The 20,344-nt window shown below is 53.7% G+C and overlaps 2 protein-coding genes across 8 annotated transcripts; both read left to right on the plus strand.

The window, feature by feature from the left end:
* Positions 1-1,310: 1,310 nt before the first annotated feature.
* On the plus strand, positions 1,311-10,507 carry Fbl (fibrillarin). Of its 2 annotated transcripts, XM_036180167.1 has the most exons (9): positions 1,311-1,409; positions 5,729-5,917; positions 6,017-6,124; positions 6,216-6,310; positions 7,094-7,264; positions 8,533-8,665; positions 9,600-9,712; positions 10,157-10,302; positions 10,399-10,507. In XM_036180167.1, exons 1-9 carry the CDS (start codon positions 1,400-1,402, stop codon positions 10,421-10,423), a joined length of 990 nt encoding a protein of 329 aa, XP_036036060.1. In that variant the 5' UTR covers positions 1,311-1,399; the 3' UTR covers positions 10,424-10,507. The 2 variants fall into 2 exon arrangements, with proteins under 2 accessions (XP_036036060.1, XP_036036068.1); XM_036180175.1 differs by lacking the exons at positions 10,157-10,302; positions 10,399-10,507 and adding an exon at positions 9,310-9,383 and having other exon boundaries at positions 9,600-9,680.
* A 210-nt stretch (positions 10,508-10,717) lies between these two features.
* On the plus strand, positions 10,718-19,855 carry Dyrk1b (dual specificity tyrosine phosphorylation regulated kinase 1B). Of its 6 annotated transcripts, none has more exons than XM_036184357.1 (12): positions 10,718-10,882; positions 12,687-12,850; positions 13,648-13,767; positions 13,865-14,053; positions 14,348-14,495; positions 15,693-15,979; positions 16,541-16,687; positions 16,769-16,909; positions 17,184-17,219; positions 17,304-17,499; positions 17,844-17,950; positions 18,063-19,855. In XM_036184357.1, the coding sequence occupies exons 2-12, from the start codon at positions 12,788-12,790 to the stop codon at positions 18,432-18,434; spliced, it is 1,806 nt and encodes a 601-aa protein (XP_036040250.1). In that variant the 5' UTR covers positions 10,718-10,882; positions 12,687-12,787; the 3' UTR covers positions 18,435-19,855. The 6 variants fall into 6 exon arrangements, with proteins under 6 accessions (XP_036040250.1, XP_036040243.1, XP_036040256.1 ...); XM_036184339.1 differs by lacking the exon at positions 10,718-10,882 and adding an exon at positions 11,402-11,664; XM_036184350.1 differs by having other exon boundaries at positions 17,184-17,499.
* Positions 19,856-20,344: the final 489 nt, after the last annotated feature.

Consider the following 20,344-nt stretch of genomic DNA (forward strand, 5'->3'; position numbering starts at 1 on the left):
GTTTAAAGCATTGTCAGTGTCTATGAGTAAGAATTCCCTTTAATGCTTGTTTTGTCTTTTTTAAAAACAGGATGTTGGAGGCTAGGGTGATCTGTCACCCTGACAAATTCAGCTTTTCCCTGGCACTTGGGTGCTTTGAATGAATGGCTACCATCCAAGCAGCCCTCTCTTGGCAGCCATCTGATCTGCTGTCACGGCAGCCTGGAAGCTCTTGAATGCTCCCCAGACACCTCCAGGAAGCCGCACTGCTACAGCCACCATTTAGTTCTGAAAGACAACTCCTGCTCCGGAGGCCCTATTCTAGCTCTGACTGTTGACGTGGACTTTTTGCCATCAGAAGCCTCTGTAAACCTTAGCGGCCACTTCACCTAGGCCAGGGGGTAAACTCTTTCCTTGATAACCTACAAAAAGTCTGTGATTAGTACAAATGGTGTTTCTGTTGCCTTGGAAGGCCATGCTGTGATGTGGTGGTTGGGACTCTTTTCCTGGAGACCAGGCCGCTCCTGTGCTGCCCCCTGGTGGTGCAACATTAACATGACTGATTTTGATTTTTATCGGTAGAGTGGGCAGAATCCATGATAGCAAGGACATTGACAGCGGGGCAGTGGACTTAGAGGCAGCTGCAGCAACATTAGGGTGACTGAAGATTTCTAGAAACAAACAGGCCAGGGGTGTGGAGCAGAAGCAGTGAGGTGCCTGTTCTTGAGGCAAGTGAGTGAAGGAGGGCTTTTTGAGTGTAAAGGAAAAAAAGAGATAGAAAAGCGAGGTACAACCTGGGACTGTAAGAGATCCCAGTTCCGGGCCAGCCTGGGCCTCATTGTGAAACCCTGTGTCAAAATATAAACAACAGCAACAACAAACACAAGGCTCAGCTGTAAAGAGTACATCTTGCTCTTGCTGAAGACGCAAATTCGGGTCCCACACCCACGTAGCGGCTCACAACCACCTGTAACTCCAGTTCCAAGGGATCCGTCTCCCTCTTATGACCTCTGTGGGCACTGCATGCGCGTGGTGCACAGACATACATGCCGGCAAGACGCTTCTAAGGATAAAATAAAAATGAATAAACCTTTGAAAAAATAAATCTGGGTATAATCCCTGATACTTGGAGTGCTTAGCACTAGTGAGGGGCTAAGCCGCAGCGGACTTGCGACTGAATTCTACGCTGTGGGAAAGAGACCGGAGCGAAGCAACAAGACAAAACCCGCAGAGGCTCCTGAATTCCCGCCCAAGGCGTGCACTTCCGGGGAGGAGGGCGCGTGTAAGGGGCGGGGTCACGCGCTTCCGTCACGCGCCGTGCGTCGCCGCGCGCATGCGCTCCTTTCCACGTGCGAAAGCCTGAGACTCGTGGAGTAGGGGACACCGCAGATTGCCCGAGCCGCGCGACCAGAACGCAGTGATGAAGCCAGGTAGAGGCCGCGGCATGGGCAGGAGCGGGGCTCCAGGCGCGGCGGGCGGGGACTGCAGCTGCCCGGACTCGGGGAATGTGGCCGGTGGCTCGGTTCACAGAGACAGGCCTAAGGCTCGCCGCTCCAGACCGGCCGGCGCGGCCCTGCTGACCCCGGCCCCGAGCCGGGGCTCGGAGCTGTCTCTGCGCGTGGCTTTGAGGAATCCGGCTTGGGTCGTAGATGGAAGGGCTTGAGACCAGGAGCGCTTCTCCCCACTCAAGCCTCGCCGGTTACCGCCGCCAGCCACTGTCACCCGCCGACACCGTTACCTTGACCCTCAACCCAACTCCCCCCGGTGGGGATGAGGGAGGACCTCCGTCCGGGTCGACGACGTGCGGCGTTTTCGCTTGTCGCGCTTCCGGGAGGGGCGGGGTCCTAGACAGGGAGAAGGTGATGATTTGGGGACTAAGGAGTCCCTGCTCTGTGATGACAGAAACTTCAGAAGCCCGGCCTTAGCAGGATGGGGGAATAAAGTGAGTGGGGCTGGTTTGGGGTTGTGTTTTGACCATGTGACTCTGGCTGGCCTGGAGCTCCCCGGAGACCAGGTTGGCCTTGAACTCAGAGATGCACCACCCTCTCGGCCTCCCGAGTGCTGGGATTAAAGACGTGCGCCACCACGCCTGGCCTGACAAAAGTAATTCATGTGTTTCCCGCCTTTTTCTGATGAATCCACTGCATGGTGGATGATGGCGAGGGTTGTGGCGTCTCATTTCTTTCTTGGATTCTTAATGGATAAGTGGCTTTTTGGGTAATATGTTGCTGTGTGCTGTAGCCGCCCGTGCTTGTCAGTCCCAGTACGCGGGAAACTGAGGCAGGGGTATATCACGAGTTTGACACCAGTCTGTGCTACACTAATGATAACATAAGCTTTTCACCGTTGCCCAAGGATCAGTTTTCACTGTGCAGGTTTTTGTCTGGTGTGGACGGATGAGAGTCACTGCAGGGGATAGTGACCCAGGGGCTCCCCCCCCAATCGTGTTGAATATCTGGGGCTCCCCTGCTCTGGAAATCTAATGAGGTGAAGTAGGGTAGGATTGCTAGTCTGTTCTGTTGGCATCCTGTGGTCTGTGATTTCCTCCAAGGAATGCTTTTCCCTCCAACCTTTCTCTACCAAATGAGTGAGAAGTAGGAATTTCTAGCAGTCCACTGACAGTTTGAGTCTTGGGGAAGTTGGTTTTTTGTTTGGTTTTGGTTTTTGGTTCTTTGAAACAGGGTTTCCTTGTGTAGCTAGCTGTCCTGGAACTCGAACTCACAGAGATCCGCCTTCCCCACTCCCCAAAGTGCTGGGATTAATTAAAGGCCTGTGCCACCATGGCCAGCTAGGGAAGATTTTTTTTTCCTTCTTTTTTTTTTATAAAAAGATTTATATATTTATTATGTATAGTGTTCTGCCTGCATATATCCCTGCAGGCCAGAAGAGGGCACCAGATCTCATTACAGATGGTTGTGAGCCACCATGTGGGTGCTGGGAATTGAACTCAGGACCTCTGGAAGAGCAGTCAGGGCTCTTAACCTCTGAGCCATTTCTCCAGCTCTAGGGAAGATTTTTAAGCAGAGGTGTGCTATAGACTGGTGGGCATTTAAAAATAAGAGCCTTTGTTGTTTCTATGTTTGTGTTTTGAAATGAGATCTTGTATAGCCTAAGGCTGTCCTCAAATTCATCCTCCCAAATGGTGGGATTGCGGACATGTGATACCTCACCCTGCTGGAGTTGATAGTTTTGAGGTGGGAAGGCTAGGAGGGAAGCAGATTATATATGGACATGGAGTCTTTCTGGGTAGTGAGTCCTTTTTGTTCATTTTCCTGAAATAGACCGAGATACATATTGAGTATCTGGGACTGAGAGTTGGCACTCGGGCCCACTGCTCCCTGTGAAGATACCCACAGCTTGCCAGGCCTCTGATCTGTCAGGCCCTAGCTAGTAGCCTCTTCTAAGTACTCTTGTGTATACAAAGTCATTTGATTTTACAACTGACTCCCATGTACCTTCCCTAGCTTAGGGTCCTGAATGACTGTGGCATGACAATCCTCCTGTATGAGCTACAAGAGGAGGAACCAGGACTCCCCATCACCATCCTCTTCTGGATGAAATGGATGGTTTTCTAGTGGTTTCTCTGTGAGGGAGGGACCTGGGGCCTTGAGTCAGCAGGGCTACGAATATGGCCAGACACTTGGTGATGTTTATTGAACTTCTGTTGTGCCGGGTGATGGGATGTTGCACTAACCAGAATAATTACAAATCATTGTGCACTTGGAACTTGTGGGGGGTCAGGGAGAGTGCCAGTACTAAATGCAATATGACGAGAGTAGGGAGAGTCTGTACCACTTCATCAGAAGAAGCCCAAGTGAAGTGGGGCACAGGAGTACCATGCCTCTTACGTTCTTGTGGGAAATTTAAAAAAGAAAAGAAAGTCCTCGGAGGTTTGGGTTTTTTTGTTTTGTTTTGTTTGTTTTGTTTTGTTGTTGTTTAAAGACAAGGTTTCTCTGTGTAGCCCTGGCTGTCCTGGAACTCACTCTGTAGACCAGGCTGGCCTGAACTCACAGAGAGCCTCTGGAGTGCTGGGATTAAAGTTGTGCGCCACCATGCCTGGCTTGGAGATTCTTTGTAAAGAAAAGTATTCTGATTTTATTGTGGATTGTGAAGTGAAGGGGGAGGTTGAAAGCAGCAGGATGGGATCTCTTCTAAGGCTTGGGAATGTTTTCAGCTTTGAAGATGAAACTGTTAAATTAGGTGGTGGCACATGCCTTTAGTCCCAGCACTCAGGCAGGTGGATCTCTGAGTTCGAGGCCAGCCTGGTCTACAAAGGGAGTTTCAGGACAGCCAGAGCTGTTACCCAGAGAAGCCCCACCCCAAAAGAAACAAATTAAATTAGGAATAAATACCAAGTTGCTCGGCCTTTTACTGTTTTGAATTCTGGGGAGTTGAACCTTGGTCTGACATTAGATCTACAGTACCCAGCCCTTCAATGAAGTGTCACAGAAAGAGCAAAAAGTAAGCAAAGCAAGAAGAAGAAAGAACAGTTGGATTGTTTTGTTTTAAATACTATTAAAAATACTTTTAGGGTGGCACACTCCTTTAACCTCAGCACTGAGAGGCAGAGGCAGGTGGATATCTTGAGTTTGAAGCCAGCCTGGGCTACAGAGGTCCAGGTTAGTCAGGGATACATAGTGATGAAACCTGGCCTCAAAACAAAAGAACTGATTGAAGCTGTTGATAGGATGTAGTCTCAAGGCACCTTGACAAAAAACGTAAGCAGATTTATATCTGACGATTTACATCAAGTGAGATCATTTTAAGCCAATACTAATCTTCAAACTATGTTTTCAGATCAACTCTGGTGCCCCTGCCCATAGTACTCAAAAGTTTTTGAAACCATCATAGAAAAGCTAAATATTGAACCCAGCAACAGCATCATCAGACATCTGTTAGTCCTGCACATTGTTGGCTGCTGAGTGGACAGTGTTGCTTCACCCTGGGGGTCTTCTGTCTCCACCTCCTGGGATGCTGGAATCACAGGCCTGTGCTACCATGCCTGATTTACAGTGAGCTCTGCCCTGCCCATCTAGATCACTGCCCATCCTTAAATTTGGGGATTTTCTTACTTTTCCCGCTGTGCTGCTGGGAAGGATGTTACAGTCTTGGAAGAGGGAGACGAGGGGATCTTGACTGTGCTAGGAGGGCAGCGGAGATCCTGTTGTGCTAATCCATGGCTGTGCAGGGCTCACTGATCCTCAGCATAAAAGGAGCTCCATGAATCTGCTGTCCCACCAAGAAAACCAGAATAACTGCATTCCATCTCATCGCTAACTAGTTAGAGTCTGTGGCATGTTTTGCTTTTAGTGGTCCCTTGCCATATGCTTCCTAAGAAGGCTATGGTGCCAGGCCCAGAGGTACAGACCTGTAACCCAGCACTTGGGAGGTGGCATCAGGGGCATCAGGAGCTACATAGTTGTTCAGGGTATTTCAAAACAGTGTGTGTCATTGGGTGTAGTTTTCTAGGAGTGCGTCTCTTCGCTTTGGGGAGGCTCTGGTTTGTTCATCCGAGCTGCACAACTGAAGGTTATTTTCATTGTTGATTGGTGTTACTCCTTTTGTGTGTCCCTTCTGCTGATGGGACATTGGGTGGGCTTGGTGTGCATTGTCGACTGCAGTGGACATTTCCTCCTTGGAGCACACAGTCGTGTGCTTTGCCGATTTCTCATTTTTGTGAAAGTGCCAGGTAAAGTTAGTTTAAACTTAAGCTTCATTGCCCTGGTCCCTGTTTTTGTTTCTCCTACAGGTTTTAGCCCCCGTGGGGGCGGCTTTGGTGGCAGAGGAGGCTTTGGTGACAGAGGCGGTAGAGGAGGAGGAGGACGAGGTGGACGAGGAGGCTTTGGCGGGGGACGAGGAGGCTTTGGTGGAGGTCGAGGTCGAGGTGGAGGTGGAGGTGGAGGCTTCAGGGGACGAGGAGGTGGAGGAGGTGGACGAGGTGAGTGAGGTTGACATGGGGAGGTGGAGCAGGCTCTCAGAGAGTACAGGGAGGGAAGAGGCGGGGACCTCCTTTTCCACCTGCAGCTTTCTCTTACAGGTGGAGGCTTCCAGTCTGGGGGTGGCCGGGGTCGAGGTGGTGGCCGGGGAGGCAAAAGAGGCAACCAGTCAGGGAAGAATGTCATGGTGGAGCCTCATCGACACGAAGGTGAGTGTGGTGGGTGGGAAGCAGGTGAATCTAGAAGTGGACCATGGCCGCACTGAGTCCTCGGGCCCACTCTGCTCTGCTCCCTCACCAGGCGTCTTTATCTGTCGCGGAAAGGAGGATGCCCTTGTCACAAAGAATCTGGTCCCTGGAGAATCCGTATATGGGGAGAAGAGAGTCTCTATTTCAGTGAGTCATGGAGTCCTGTCCAAACTACCAGCCCCAGCCGACAGTGTCACCTGCAGTTCAGCCTTACTGTTGTGTCCTACAAGTGACAGCTGGGGGGTGTTAATGCATAAGTCAGGGCATGCACACTGTTCGTGTGCCTTGGGACTCCCTGCCCGCTGTAGCCTTAGAGATGCTGCCAGTCCTAGCTCCGCCTCCCAGTTCCCTGGCCTTGCCTGTTGTTTCCCAGCTCCATAGCACACCGGTTCCTTATCCTCTGTCACATCACCCTACTTCTCTAAAGCAGTCCTTACAGCCCCAGCCCTAGCTCTCCCGTGGATCTTGATCCACATCAAGGGCCAGCCATAGCCCTTCCTGGTCCATTTTCTCCTTTTCACCACTTCCTTGCTCTGTTCTGGTTTCACATCCTCTCCTGGCTTGGTCTCTATAGCCTGTCATCATCTCCTGAACCAGATTTTATGTTAGTTCAGTTTGTACTTAGCACTCCCGGCAGGATCCATGTCCTGTTCACTGTTGTCTCTAGCACCTGAGAAAGGAGCTAGGGCAGGAAGTAATGCCTACTACCCAGGTCGTTCACCTCCATCTACTGTCTGTTCTCTCCTCTTCCCAAGTCAACAGCCTCCATGAGATGGCAGGGTGGCTCTGTCCTGGTCCCTGCTGTACACCTGCATTTGGTTTCTTATACAGTGATTGGAACACTGTTTCTTTTGAGGTTCCTAGCGTTATGGGGAGTGGAATCCTGCACAAGAACCCTGCACTGACTTCTGTTCTCATCTCTTCTGTCAGGAGGGAGATGACAAAATTGAGTACCGAGCCTGGAACCCCTTCCGTTCCAAGCTAGCAGCAGCAATCCTGGGGGGCGTAGACCAGATCCACATCAAACCGGGGGCCAAGGTGCTCTACCTTGGGGCAGCCTCAGGCACCACCGTCTCTCATGTCTCTGATATTGTTGGCCCGGTGAGTAGCCAGGTGTCGAGATGGAGGGAACTGGGTCTGGCCGTTTACCTGTACTGTGTGTTGAATAGCCAGGTTCACCCTTCATTCTGTTAGAGGGACAGCTTGAGGCAGAGTTCCTTTCAATACTGCTCCCGGATTCTTGATTTTAAGAGTTGTGAGCGTGGGGGTGTGGCCAGGGTTAAAATGACCAGGAGCTGAGCATAGAGACTAAATGAACTATTTTGGTTGCCCTCTTGAAAAATGTATGTCCCAGGACTGGGAGGGTGGCTTAGTCACTAAAGTGCTTGTCACATAAGCATGATGACCTGATTTTGACCCTCAGAATTCACTGAAAAGCCAGGTGTGGTGATGTGCCCCTGTAGCAACAAGCCAATCTCTAGGGCTTGCTGATCCATCAGGGGTGGATAAGCTCCACACCAGTGAGAGGCCTTTCTCAGAAGTAGGATATATGGGGTTCCTGAAGAAGAACAGCTACCATTGTCCTCTGGCTTCCACATGCATACACACAAAGTATGCGTATCCCCCAAATCTAGTTTCCTGTGCTCCTCCCCATATTGGTGGTTGAACCTCAGGCCTCTTGAATGCTAGGCAGATGTGCTGCCACCGAGCTACATCTGCAGCCCTGGGTTTCTGCCGGGGACTTGTGTTTCTGTGTGGCAATACTGGTTCCTGGTGCAGAGAGCACCTGGTGCTTGGGTGTCCCACTCCATAACCTCTCGCTGGTGGCTGATATAAGACTGTGGGTGAAAACCCTGTGCGTGGCCAGGTATGAAAGCACACACATTTGTAGTCCCAGCCTAAGCTACATAGTTAGACCTCGTCTAAATACAAGCGGCAACAAAACTCAGACTTCTGTAGGTATTTAAGAGTGTGTGGTATCAGTGAGACACCTGAGCTCTCTGAACCTGGGGTTAACACTGTGGAGAATAAGATTGTTTTGAAAATTAAATGTTTCCTAAGTGCTGGCCCATTGCAAATGCTGTTGGCTCTGTCCTTCATCTCTGCCCTGGACTTTAGCCTGTGTTAGGAACCTGGGCTCTTGGGTCAGATAAATTAGGATCTTGTAGCTTCGTTGATTGTGAGTAACCATGGCAGGTGACTTCTCATCTCCAGGCCTGTTTACTCATCTGGACTGTGGACATAATGACAGTAACTCAATTCGGGTTTGATTGAGGGTCTGAGGGCCTGCTACAAGTGGCGCATGAGCCCAGTTTTGGCAATCATGGTGCAGAACAAGTGCGTGCTCATCACTGTTGGGTTTATTTTAGGATGGTCTGGTCTATGCAGTTGAATTCTCCCACCGTTCTGGCCGTGACCTCATCAACTTGGCCAAGAAGAGGACCAACATTATTCCTGTGATTGAAGATGCTCGGCACCCACACAAATACCGCATGCTTATCGGTGAGGGGCCTGGGGCAGCCCAGGCAAGGTGGGCTAAGCACTGCATGTTTCCCAGGAGAGGAAGGGAGCCTACCATCAGATGGAGTTAGAGTGAGGAGCTGCAGGTGGAGATTGTCTGCTCATCCAACCCCCTTCCGAGTCCCATGCACTTGTGCTCCTCTCTACTCGCTGCCCTTTGACTCCGCCCTGGTTTGTGTTTGAAAGCCTCTTGCCTTTCTTTATATTAGCTGATGAGATCCCAGCCCTGAACATAGCAAGTATGGCCCATTGGCTTTGTTTTTTTAAACTCCTGAAAGGTCTAGTATAAAAGTGGAAAGCCTTATGAATTCCCCCAGAGGTACTTGATACTTGCCATCTGCTTTTCCAAATTCTTAAAGGATGTTTTCATTCCATCACTTTGGTTTATGTGTTAATGTTTTCAATCATACTGCCTTAAAACATTGCCTTTTCATTGTACTTTTTTGTTGTTGGTTTTTTGTTTGTTTATTGTTTTTTGGAGGGGGTTATTATTTTTTTCTCTGCATTTTTTCGTTTTACTTGGCCCCTTCTCTGGTCCTTTTCCTCATTTGACAGCCCTGCCCACGTCTTGCCTTTAACTACTCGCCTTTGCTTGTCTTTTTGATGACATGTCTGTCTCCCCCTAGACCCGGGAGCATCTCGAGGGCAGGGTCTGACTCGTCTCTGTGTCCCCCACGCCCAGCCCAGGGCTGGCCACAGAGTAGGTGGCAACCATGTTTACAAGAGGAGTGGATGAGTGATGTGACTGGGTTCTGGCCCCACCTCTGGGGCGCTCTGGAGGGAGGGTGTATGGGGGGAGAGACTGGAGGCAGGAGACGCCCAGGAACCTGGTGCTGATGGAGCACATGCCCCCTCTGGGAGGCTCTGGGAAGTTCTGCAGTGGCTTCTGCTTGTAACTGCTGTCCTTTGTCCCTAGCAATGGTGGATGTGATCTTTGCTGATGTGGCACAGCCAGACCAAACCCGGATTGTGGCCCTGAATGCGCACACTTTCCTGCGGAACGGAGGACACTTTGTCATTTCCATTAAGGTATGAGGCTTGGTGTAAGGTGCGGCGACACTGAGTGGTGGGTGGGTGCTTGATCTCTGTCTGAACATTATTTGGTCTAGTTGACTCAGTTCCTTCATTTATTAGTCTGCTTTTAAGGGTTGAAGTAAAAATTGATACATGTAAAGTGTTTAGAACAGATTCTTATATAGAGTAAATAAGTGAAACATTTTAATTTGAAATACAAAAAAACTCCCAGGCATTTTCACCATGTTCAAAATTAGCGAGTCTGTTTGCTGCATTTGTTTACCAGGACATGAAAGAAAATTCCTGAGGTAAAACACTGCCTTAGATTCAGTCCAAGCCAGATTAAAACCTCTGTAATGGAGTTTTATAATTGCGAAACCCTGGGACTCCAAACATCTAATGTAAGTGTACTTTTAGCTTAAAACAACACGCAGACCTGGAGTCATTTCTCCTCTGTAGGCCAACTGCATTGATTCCACGGCCTCGGCAGAAGCTGTGTTTGCATCGGAAGTGAAGAAGATGCAGCAAGAGAACATGAAGCCCCAGGAGCAGTTGACGCTAGAGCCCTATGAACGCGACCACGCTGTGGTTGTAGGTGTGTACAGGTAAGTACCAGGGTAGACCTCTCCTTGCAGCCTGAGCTCCCTAGACCTGGGGAGCCAAAAATGGTGACAGCTCGACTCCCTCTGATTTTCTCACAGGCCACCTCCCAAGGCGAAGAACTGAAACTCAGAGCTGTCTGGATTGGAAGAAATGTGTGTTGCTACTGTTGCACGTGTAGTTTTTTTTCTATTAAAAGACTCAACTGTCGCTCCTGTCTGGTGCTGTTTGCTCAGTGGCTGAAAGACGCATGCGCCCTTGACCAACTTTATGTGCTCTTGTGTGGGGGGGGTGCCTTGGAAAGTTTCATCTGGTCACATGGTGCATGCTCCATTGATGGCTGCTACGCATGTGCGCGGCTCCGCGCCCTTAAGGCGCAGGCGCACAGTACTCCCTTAAGTCACGTGAGCGGTGTGGGGGCGGAGCCGGGACAGGGGGCCGGTTTGTTGTGGTCGCCATTTTGCTGGTTGCATTACTGGGTAATCGGGGCCCTGGCTCGCCGCGTCCACCGGACACCCTCAGCCAGTGGGCAGGTCTGAGCTCGGACTCCCCGAGCAGTTTGAGTCCCCTTACCCACGCCCTCAGGTAACGGTACGGCGACGGGCGGGGCGGCACGCTTGGGTGGAGGGCAGGCCGGGATCCGCCCTGCCCGTCCCCGCGAGACTTAACAAGGCAAAGGAGGGGGCTTCGGCCAGAGCAGCGGAGCCCGGCTATTTACAGCTGGATTTCTGGAAGGGGCTGAGCCCGAGGGAGCCTTCTTGAAAGGGAGACTGGGAGGGGGCAGCCCGGCCCCACTCCCGCCCTTTGTTTGGGCTCGGCTGCGCTGGCCGCTTCACTGTCGCCTAGCAACAGCTGCCCTGAGTGCTGGTTGGTTAAGCTCTTGGCAGCAACAACCAATGGCGCGGTTGTTGCCATGGGAGGTGCGGCCTGCCGGGCTCAGTTGGGCCCCGCCCGCCGGGACTCCACCGGCCGGGGCGGGCCTGCCGGGTGGGGGGCGGGACGCCAGGGTCCCTGGGGGCGGGTGGCCACGCGGGGCGGGGCTGGACCGTAGGGCGAGGGTTAGCCCGCCCCTCCCCCGTCCACCTGCTGTCCCCTTCCCCCGCGTGCCCCGGTCTGACCCTTGTCCCCTCCTCTCCCCGCCCCCCTGGCGGCGGCGGCGGCGGCGGCTGTTGTCACCCACCGGGCCGCCTGTCCCGCTTGCCCTCACCGCCGCGGGGCTGGCCAGGCCAGGCCGGCCAGGCCGGGGACAGGCGGCCACCTTCTCATCGCCGCCGCCGCCGCCACCACCATGCTGGCCGTTCGCCCACCGCACTGGGGGCCCCATCGCTCCCCAGCCCCCCGTGGGCCCAGCGCCAGCCCTGACCCGGGTAGGGGTGGGAGCTGGGAGAGCCGGTCCTTGTGTGGGAGGGAAGGGCTGGGGAAGAGGTGGTTTGTCGACGAAGCCCCAGGAAAAGGGACCTGGAGTAGCGAGGCATGGGACAGAAGGGATCTGACATGGGGGAGGCTCTTAGGGGGAAGATTTTGTTCTAGAGGACACTTTGAGAGCGAAGTCTTGTGTTATTTAGGGACTTGGCTGTTGGGCCCTTCTAGGAATAGGCTCAATTGTGGCACGACCCGGTTTAGGAATATTGGATGGAGGGACAGCAAGGATCCCAGTGTAAGGGAGAAAAAGACAGTGACTCTTAAACTGTCGAGAAATGACACATTCCCTCTTATTTCCTTAGGAGTAGGGATCTTGGAGTAATGGGAAAATGCTAGTGGGGTAAATGTAGACTACTTAGGGAAAGGGCTGGGAGCGGTTTGGGTAGGGTATAGAGCCGGACCTAGGGGAAGTGTGCCTCGGTGGTTGAGACACCCATAGCACTCACACATAAAGGAGTTCTCAGATAACCTTGATTTTGCAGGGAGGTCCACAAGGACTGCTATGGTGTGAGGGACCCTGGAGTTCTCTAGAGTGGAAAGAACTAGAGGGTGGACCAGATTTGAAATGGGGCCCTCAGTGTGGCCCAGAAGAGACTGATGTTGAGGGAAGACCATGTGAGGGCGGGGCTTTATCTGAAGGACTCGGGATGGGCACCAGCAGAAATTCAAAGAAAAAAATGAATTCTACTGCCCAGACTCTACATGGTTTCTGTCTTCTCTTTTGCTCTCCTGATTGCTGGCCTTTTTCTGTCCTCCCTGCCCTTGTTTCCCCACCCCTGTCTGGCTCTAACCATTACCCTTTACGTTTTCTCATGTTGCCTCCTTTATTTGGCCGATCATTTGTTGAGGAACACTGCTACCTGGTCTCCCCCCACCCCCCGCCCTCTTCATGCCCACCTCTTTGCTTGGCCCTGACCTACATACCCTCTTGTTCCATGTTGTCTCCCTACTTCCTACCTGTTCTCAGGTCTCAGCGGCGGTGGCAGCCGAGGTGCAGGATGCGAGAAGGCGCCCCCCGGCCGGGCTCCCGCTCCAGGCCTCACACCCCTGCGGCCCTCTGAGCCCACCATGGCCGTCCCCCCAGGCCATGGTCCCTTCTCTGGCTTTCCAGGGCCCCAGGAACACACACAGGTAGGCATTCAGCTGGCTTTCTCACCAGCCCGGGGATAGAAAGAGACTGGATAAAAGGGCCTCCAGACAACAGCATGATTGTTGAAAGATCTCTGAGGATGTTAGAGGTCTCGTGACAGTGGAAGAGTTTCGGGTGGAGTTTCGGAAGTCCACACTTAACTCCTGCTATGAGCTCTGAATTACTGAGCTTGTCCATGGCTCCCGTCTGTCACAGAGTGGTCTTGAGGGTTAAGAAAATTAAGTGTAATGTTTGTCAGGCTCAGAAATGTCACTGGCACACGAGACCAGAACACAGTCTTAGTGTCCACAAGAAGACAGAGGTCTGGAGAAAAAGCCTGGAAGGAAAGTGAGCTGAGGGTAGTGGGAAACCCAAGAAATCTAACCCCAATTCAAGAGCTTTAGGAACTGGGCACACTCATTTGAGGGGGAGGACATGGAGATACAGGGAATTCATCAGTGGCCTGGTTCCCAAAAATGGTGGTCTCGGGTGCAAAGAACCCAGGTTTCTCATTCGTGTGTTCGGAGAGGTTCAGAAGGGAATAAAGATATAGAGCAAACGAGCTAACAGGCTGGGTGGAAGGTCAGAGGTAAATCATTCACTTCATCATGCCATGAACAGATATCTGGGACCCCAATGTGTGACAGGCCCTACAGAGTGGAGTCTCTCCTTGGGGAGCTTCTACTTTTGTGGAGAGCTGGGCAAATGTGGGCATTGTCAAGTAGCCCTCAGCTTTACCAATCTCTCTGGAGGTTGGAGATGAAGGCCTGTGCTCAGTGTCTGCCCCTCTGCACCACAGGTATTGCCTGATGTGCGGCTACTGCCTCGGAGACTGCCCCTGGCCTTCCGGGACGCGACCTCAGCCCCCCTGCGCAAGCTCTCAGTGGACCTCATCAAGACCTACAAGCACATCAATGAGGTGGGTGGGGAACGGGATTCCCTGGCTGGGTGCTGAGAAGGGCCCTGGCTGCTTGCCTGGGTCACTCAAGGGTCCGGTTTCCTGGCTGCCTGAGCAGGTGTACTATGCGAAGAAGAAACGGCGGGCCCAACAGGCACCACCCCAGGACTCGAGCACCAAAAAGGAGAAGAAGGTCCTGAACCACGGTTATGATGACGACAACCACGACTACATTGTGCGCAGCGGCGAGCGCTGGCTAGAGCGCTATGAGATTGACTCCCTTATTGGCAAAGGCTCCTTTGGCCAGGTGTGGGACTCCCCACTCATCCAGTGCCTGGGTGCAGACAACCACTAACCTCACCCCCATTCCCTCCACCCTAGTGGTTCACTTGCTGCAAGTCCTGTCCTGGGCCGATCACTCCAGCCACTTAGTCCCCTGTCTCCTTTCTGTACAAGTATAAATAACAAGACTCCACACAAGGGAACTGTGCTATTTTGTATCGAGTACAAGGGATGTGAGTGCTGGGCTGTGAGTTGTTAGTTGGAAAGCTGTGGCTGGTGGGCCTCCCACCTTCCGAGGTAACACTCCATGTCTTGACAGGTGGTGAAAGCCTATGATCACCAGACCCAGGAGCTGGTGGCCATCAAGATCATCAAGAACAAGAAGGCCTTCCTGAACCAGGCCCAGATTGAGCTGCGGCTGCTGGAGCTGATGAACCAGCACGACACAGAGATGAAGTACTACATAGGTGAGGCCTGGGCCCGAGTGGGTGCAGGGCGCCATGGTAGGTATAGCTAGAGCTAGTGAGGGTCTTGAGGCTCCTCAGCTGCAGTGCATCTCCTGCTGTAGGCAGGATCTCCTTCTCTGCCACCTTGATCAACGGTGGCCACTAAGGGCCAGGCTCTGTTGCGAACACTTGACATGAACTACCTCACCCCAGCCCCGTGAGGAATAGGACAACTTTGTGCACGCGTTGGGGGTAGGAAACTGAGGCTCTCAGTGCTGTCATGTACATAAGGTGACGACAGTGTGTACACAACTGTCCAGAAGCACTGGCCTCTGGAACTCTGACTCTCGATGTGTCCCAGTCTTGAATTCCTCTGGAAAGGGACTGACAGACTCTTAAAAGGACAGCCAGTGTCCCTTGCCACAAAGATAGACACAGCTAAAAGGAAAGCAGGTTCATTGGTTCATTCGGGTTTTGGTGGTGGTAGTACTTACTTGAGGTTTTGTTTGGCCGTATTGGCTACCAGACCCAGAGCTTCATATATAGGCAAGCACTTCACCCCAGAGCTACATCCCCGACCTCCGTTAGCCGTTTTGAGATGGAGTTTCACTAAGTCATCCAGATGAGCTTGAGCTTAGACTCCCCCTGCGTCTGCATCACAAGACCTGGTCTTCATGCCGTCCCCCCGTCCCGCCCCCCAGGCCTAGCTCAGTGTCACAGCCTGGAGTGAGGAATTATCTTGGAGTTATCTTGAAGCTCTGTAGGAGGTGGCAGTACGGTTTATTTCCCTTTGTAGTGCTGGGGGCCTGCAAGACAGACATGCTACCACCCTTTGGCCATCCCTTACCCTATGCTAATGTAACCCCAAGGTTACACCACCCTTTGTCGTCCCCGTCTCCTGCCCCACCCACCAAGTCCATCCGTGTCCCCTCCCTCCCCCGATTCCAGGCTGGCCCTGAACCTATCATCCTCTGCCTTAGCTTCCCAAGTGCTGGGATCACCCAGTCGTGCTTACTATTCCCTGTTGGCAGAAACCTTCCTACTGGTGATAGTCAGGAGGTTTGAGAGCCTGAGAGTTAGCATGCTTTGGGAGTCCACTGCGGCCAGTGCACACACACCTGAGGGCTCACTGCAGTTTAGCAGAGGTGGTTACTATGTGCCTCCAGGCTATCGGCCCTGTCAATCTGTTTCTGATCTTTGCCTGCTGTTCCTGCACAGTGCACCTGAAGCGGCACTTCATGTTCCGGAATCATCTGTGCCTGGTGTTTGAGCTGCTGTCCTACAACCTGTATGACCTCCTGCGCAACACACACTTCCGAGGTGTCTCCCTGAACCTGACTCGGAAGCTGGCACAGCAGCTCTGCACGGCACTGCTCTTTCTGGCCACACCCGAGCTCAGCATCATCCACTGCGACCTCAAGCCTGAGAACATCCTGCTCTGCAATCCTAAGCGCAGCGCCATCAAGATCGTGGACTTCGGCAGCTCCTGCCAGCTTGGCCAGCGGGTGCGGCTCTGACTCTGGGCAGGGCCAGTGTCTTGAATGGGATGGGGAAGAACGGCCTTGTTTGGGCCCTGGAAGCTGATGCCTGAGAGATGACACTGGGCATAGGGAGCCCCGACTGGAGGGAGGAGCTCAGAGATGAAGGGGGCCGAGGAGACCCAAGCAAGGAAGAGAAAGGGTGCCCCTGAGGGGCAGGCAGCTCTTCAGAGTAGTGGAGTTGAGGTCTGAGCCTGAGCTCTGCTTTGCTGACTGGTGCTCTTGGGGGCACAGGTAGAGGACCCAGAAGCCTTGCAGCCTCTCGTGAGCAGGCGGCAGGGCTACACTAGTGCAGTTCAGTATGGGATGGCCAGCCTCTCTTAAACAGAGGGACCAGAGCTGGGATGGAGACAGTTAAAGCAGGCCAGAGACTGGAAGCTGATGAGCAAGACAGTGACTGGTTTGTGCAGTGTTGCTGAGAACCTAGAGGCTCCATCCTGTTTTCAAGCAGGGTCTTGTCTTCAGCAGTGCTGTCCAGTGGAACCAGCAGGGGAGCTAGTGCCCTGACTACTGTCCCCTCCCCCCCAGATCTACCAGTATATCCAGAGCCGCTTCTACCGCTCACCCGAGGTGCTCCTAGGCACACCCTATGACCTGGCCATCGACATGTGGTCCCTGGGCTGCATCCTTGTGGAAATGCACACCGGAGAACCCCTCTTCAGCGGCTCCAATGAGGTGTGCCCCTGGAAGGGGTGTGCTGGAGGTGGAGGGGTGGAGCCTGGCCGCCCGGCGCCCCTGACCGCCGCCTGCCCGCAGGTGGACCAGATGAGCCGAATTGTCGAGGTGTTGGGCATTCCGCCCGCGCCCATGCTGGAACAGGCACCCAAGGCTCGCAAGTATTTTGAGCGGCTGCCTGGGGGTGGCTGGACCCTACGAAGGACAAAGGAACTCAGGAAGGTGCGGCCCCTGCCCTGTGCCACTTACCCCTCCCTGGGTGGCCCTCACTCACACTTGGGGCTCCCCTCTCCCCGTGTCTTTCCCTGTCTTTCTCCCCCTTGTCTGTCCTTTCCTTCCTCCCCTGCCCACCCCATCACCCACCGCCCCACCCCACAGCTCTTGTTAGCTTCTCTCTTCCTCTTTTGTGCCTCTGTTTCCCCGTGTGTGTTTCCCTGCCCCTCCTGCCCACTGACGGCCACTCTCTTGCCCCCCCCTCCGACCCCCTCCCTGCCAGGATTACCAGGGCCCCGGGACACGGCGGCTGCAGGAGGTGCTGGGCGTGCAGACGGGCGGGCCCGGGGGCCGGCGGGCGGGGGAGCCGGGCCACAGCCCCGCCGACTACCTCCGCTTCCAGGACCTGGTGCTGCGCATGCTGGAGTATGAGCCCGCCGCCCGCATCAGCCCGCTGGGCGCTCTGCAGCATGGCTTCTTCCGCCGCACGGCCGACGAGGCCACCAACACGGGCCCGGCAGGCAGCAGTGCCTCCACCTCGCCGGCGCCCCTCGACACCTGCCCCTCCTCTAGCACCGCCAGCTCCATCTCCAGCTCTGGTGGGTGCCCGGTGTCAGATGTGTGCTGCAGGGCCCAGCCTGGGAGACCTCACCAGTGGGCCTCTGTCTTAGAGCCTTAGAGCTTCCAGATTCTGAGCTCCAGGATGAGGGGGTGGGGCAGTCCCACGTGACCAACAGGAGCTCCGAATCAAGGCTTGAGATTCAGCCCCTAAAACTGACTCTAGCCTCCCACACAACGCTGACCCTAGATTTCAAAATTGGTCTGTTAGAGCCTTCACATGGTCTCTGGTCTCAAAATCCCACCTTGGGGTCTAGGTGTTGAACAGGCAGGCTCCCCGCATCTTATCAGCCCTGCCCTCTTTTCTTCTTCCCGGTGCTTCCAGGGGGCTCCAGTGGCTCCTCCAGTGACAACAGGGCCTACCGCTACAGCAACCGATATTGTGGGGGGCCCGGGCCCCCCATCACCGACTGTGAGATGAACAGCCCCCAGGTACTGAAGCTGTGAGACCTTGGCGCGTGGCAGGTGCTTGGAACTTCAGGATCTCAACACCTACCAATTCCTTTGTTTTTTTGTTTTTTGGTTTTTTTTTTTTTTTTTTTAGGTTATACCCTCCCAGCCTCTGCGCCCTTGGGCAGGGGGTGATGTGCCCCACAAGACACATCAAGCCCCTACCTCTGCCTCAGCATTGCCAGGGACTGGAGCCCACTTACCCCCACAACCCCGATGCCTTGGACGTCCCCCATCACCAACATCACCACCACCCCCGGAGCTGATGGATGTGAGCCTGGTGGGCAGCCCTCCAGACTGCTCCCCACCTCATCTGGCACCTGCCCCCCAGCACCCGGCTGCCTCAGCCCTCCGGACTCGGATGACGGGAGGTCGACCACCTCTCCCACCCCCTGATGACCCTGCCACTCTGGGGCCTCGCCTGGGCCTCCATGGCGTACCCCAGAGCACAGCAGCCAGCTCATGACCCTGCCCCTCCCTGGGGCCCCTCCTGAAGCCATACCCCCCCATCTGGGGGCCCTGGGCTCCCATCCTCATCTCTCCCCTTGACTGGACTTGCTGCTACCCAGCTGGGGTGGGTGAGGCCTGCACTGATTGGGGCCCAGGGCAGGGGGTCGAGGGAGAAGGGTTTTGGCCACACCCTCCCCACTAAGACTGGACCCTTGGCCCCTCTCCCCTTGTTTTCTATTTATTGTACCAAAGACAGTGGTGGTCCGGTAGAGGGGAGATTTCCCTCACCCTAGGGCCCTAGGAGGGGGTGGGGGCAGGTAGGGGGAGATGGCCTTGCTCCTCCTTGCTGTACCCCCCAGTAAAGAGCTTTCTCACATGCCTGCCTGAGCGTTTGCAGGGCCTTGGCTCCCTCTTCTGACCCTCAGAGGCATGGTGGGGAAGGTTGTGTGGGGAAGAAGAGATGCTTTGTGGTGTGGGTATATCCCTCCTGGGGACATCATACTTCTTGGTGCAGGCAAGGGGCAGTGGGAGGTTGGCGGGCTGTAGAACCATTGACACATCCTGGGTGCAAAGTTCTGGCCCACATTTGCCTTTTCCAGGGTAACCCCCCCCCCCATTTTTTTTTTTTTCTGGCCTGTTTCTGGGAATTGTAATGCTCTGCCCTCATCTGTCAGGGCTCACAAAGAAGAGTCCACCCGGGAGAGGCTTTTTGTATCAGGCAGGCACCCAGTAGGCTCTGGGTGTACTCGACAGGCCTTCCTTGGTACTATCCAGACAGGCAATGGGGACAGATTTTACCCCACCTGTGTCCAGCCCCATTCTGGAGTCAATGCAGAATATTGAGATTCTCGGGCAAAAAGACGCTCCCTGACTTCCAGGTAAGTGGTTTTTGTTTCATGGCAATTTGGAATCAGCTGTCTCCCAAACAGCCTAGCAAGAACCACCTGGTTCAAACTGTTAAGAGCTCTCACAACGGGCGGGCGCGGTGACTCCTGGGAGATGGAGTTCTACAAGGCCGGCTCTTAGCTCGCTTTTCTTGGGGAACTACAAAGCCCAGAAGTCTCTGCGCATGTGACTGGGGAGTGTTCAATGAGCTTTCTAGCATTAGGGCCCGGATGTTGGCGGGCCAGTAGGACGGGTGGTGATTGGATGATGGGCGGGGGCGGGGGCGGTGTGGGGAGTAGTCAACCCTTTTTGTCCGGCTTGGGCAGAGCAGTGGAGGGCACTTGGCAAAGGCCGCGGTGAGCAAGTTCCTGGTCACTTGTGGGTTACTGGTGATGGTGATCATTTTGAGAATGCCAGTTAAGATTTATTGAGGGTCTCTGAATATCTAGGGAGCTGGACTTTTTCGAAGGGACTGAGGCACAATGAGAGGAAGGTGAGCAGCCAGTTTTTCTGAAGTCTGGAAGTGGGTTGCAGAAAAAAAAAAAAAAAAAACAACTCGGGTCTGCCGGCTTGTGGCAGGCCCCTAGGCAAGAGCTGTCTAGGGTATAACAGGGCAGGGGCGGTGCTGAGAAGGCCTGGAAAGGTCAGGTGAGCTTTCCAGACGATTGAGTTAACAGGATGAGGTAGAGGGGAGCAGATAGGGTACCCCATGCCCCATTGATAGTCTCAGTCTTGTTTTATTTATTTATTTATTTTTTTATGTTTTTGTGGTTCTGGGGACGGAAGCCAAGAAATCCCAGATTCTAAGCAAGTGTTCTACACACCCACCTTCCAGTAAAAGACTTTGAATGAACAGGCCGTTGAAGGCAGGAACTGCAGTGACCTCTCCAAGTTTGGGTATAGTGAGGGCAGATGGAAGTTAAATTACTTGCCTAGGGTCACACAACTAGGAAGTAGACTCAGATTGGTGCGCGCGCGCATGTGAGTGAGTGTGTGTGTGTGTGTGTGTGTGTGTGTGTGTGTGTACACCAGTCATTCATT

The sequence above is a fragment of the Onychomys torridus genome, chromosome 1, assembly GCF_903995425.1.
Source record: "Onychomys torridus chromosome 1, mOncTor1.1, whole genome shotgun sequence".
NCBI classification, from domain to species: Eukaryota; Metazoa; Chordata; class Mammalia; order Rodentia; family Cricetidae; genus Onychomys; species Onychomys torridus.

What these genes read in the sequence shown, in the direction of transcription:
- Dyrk1b (XM_036184333.1), top strand. Translation starts at nt 11,586, where the DNA reads ATGCTGGCCGTTCGCCCACCGCACTGGGGGCCCCATCGCTCCCCAGCC. An exon ending in TCTTCAGCGGCTCCAATGAG is followed by an intron (nt 16,688 to 16,768) that starts GTGTGCCCCTGG and finishes GCCTGCCCGCAG; the next exon opens with GTGGACCAGATGAGCCGAAT. An exon ending in GGACAAAGGAACTCAGGAAG is followed by an intron (nt 16,910 to 17,183) that starts GTGCGGCCCCTG and finishes CCTCCCTGCCAG; the next exon opens with GATTACCAGGGCCCCGGGAC.
- Fbl (XM_036180167.1), top strand. An exon ending in GGAGCCTCATCGACACGAAG is followed by an intron (nt 6,125 to 6,215) that starts GTGAGTGTGGTG and finishes CTCCCTCACCAG; the next exon opens with GCGTCTTTATCTGTCGCGGA. An exon ending in TCTCTGATATTGTTGGCCCG is followed by an intron (nt 7,265 to 8,532) that starts GTGAGTAGCCAG and finishes GGTTTATTTTAG; the next exon opens with GATGGTCTGGTCTATGCAGT.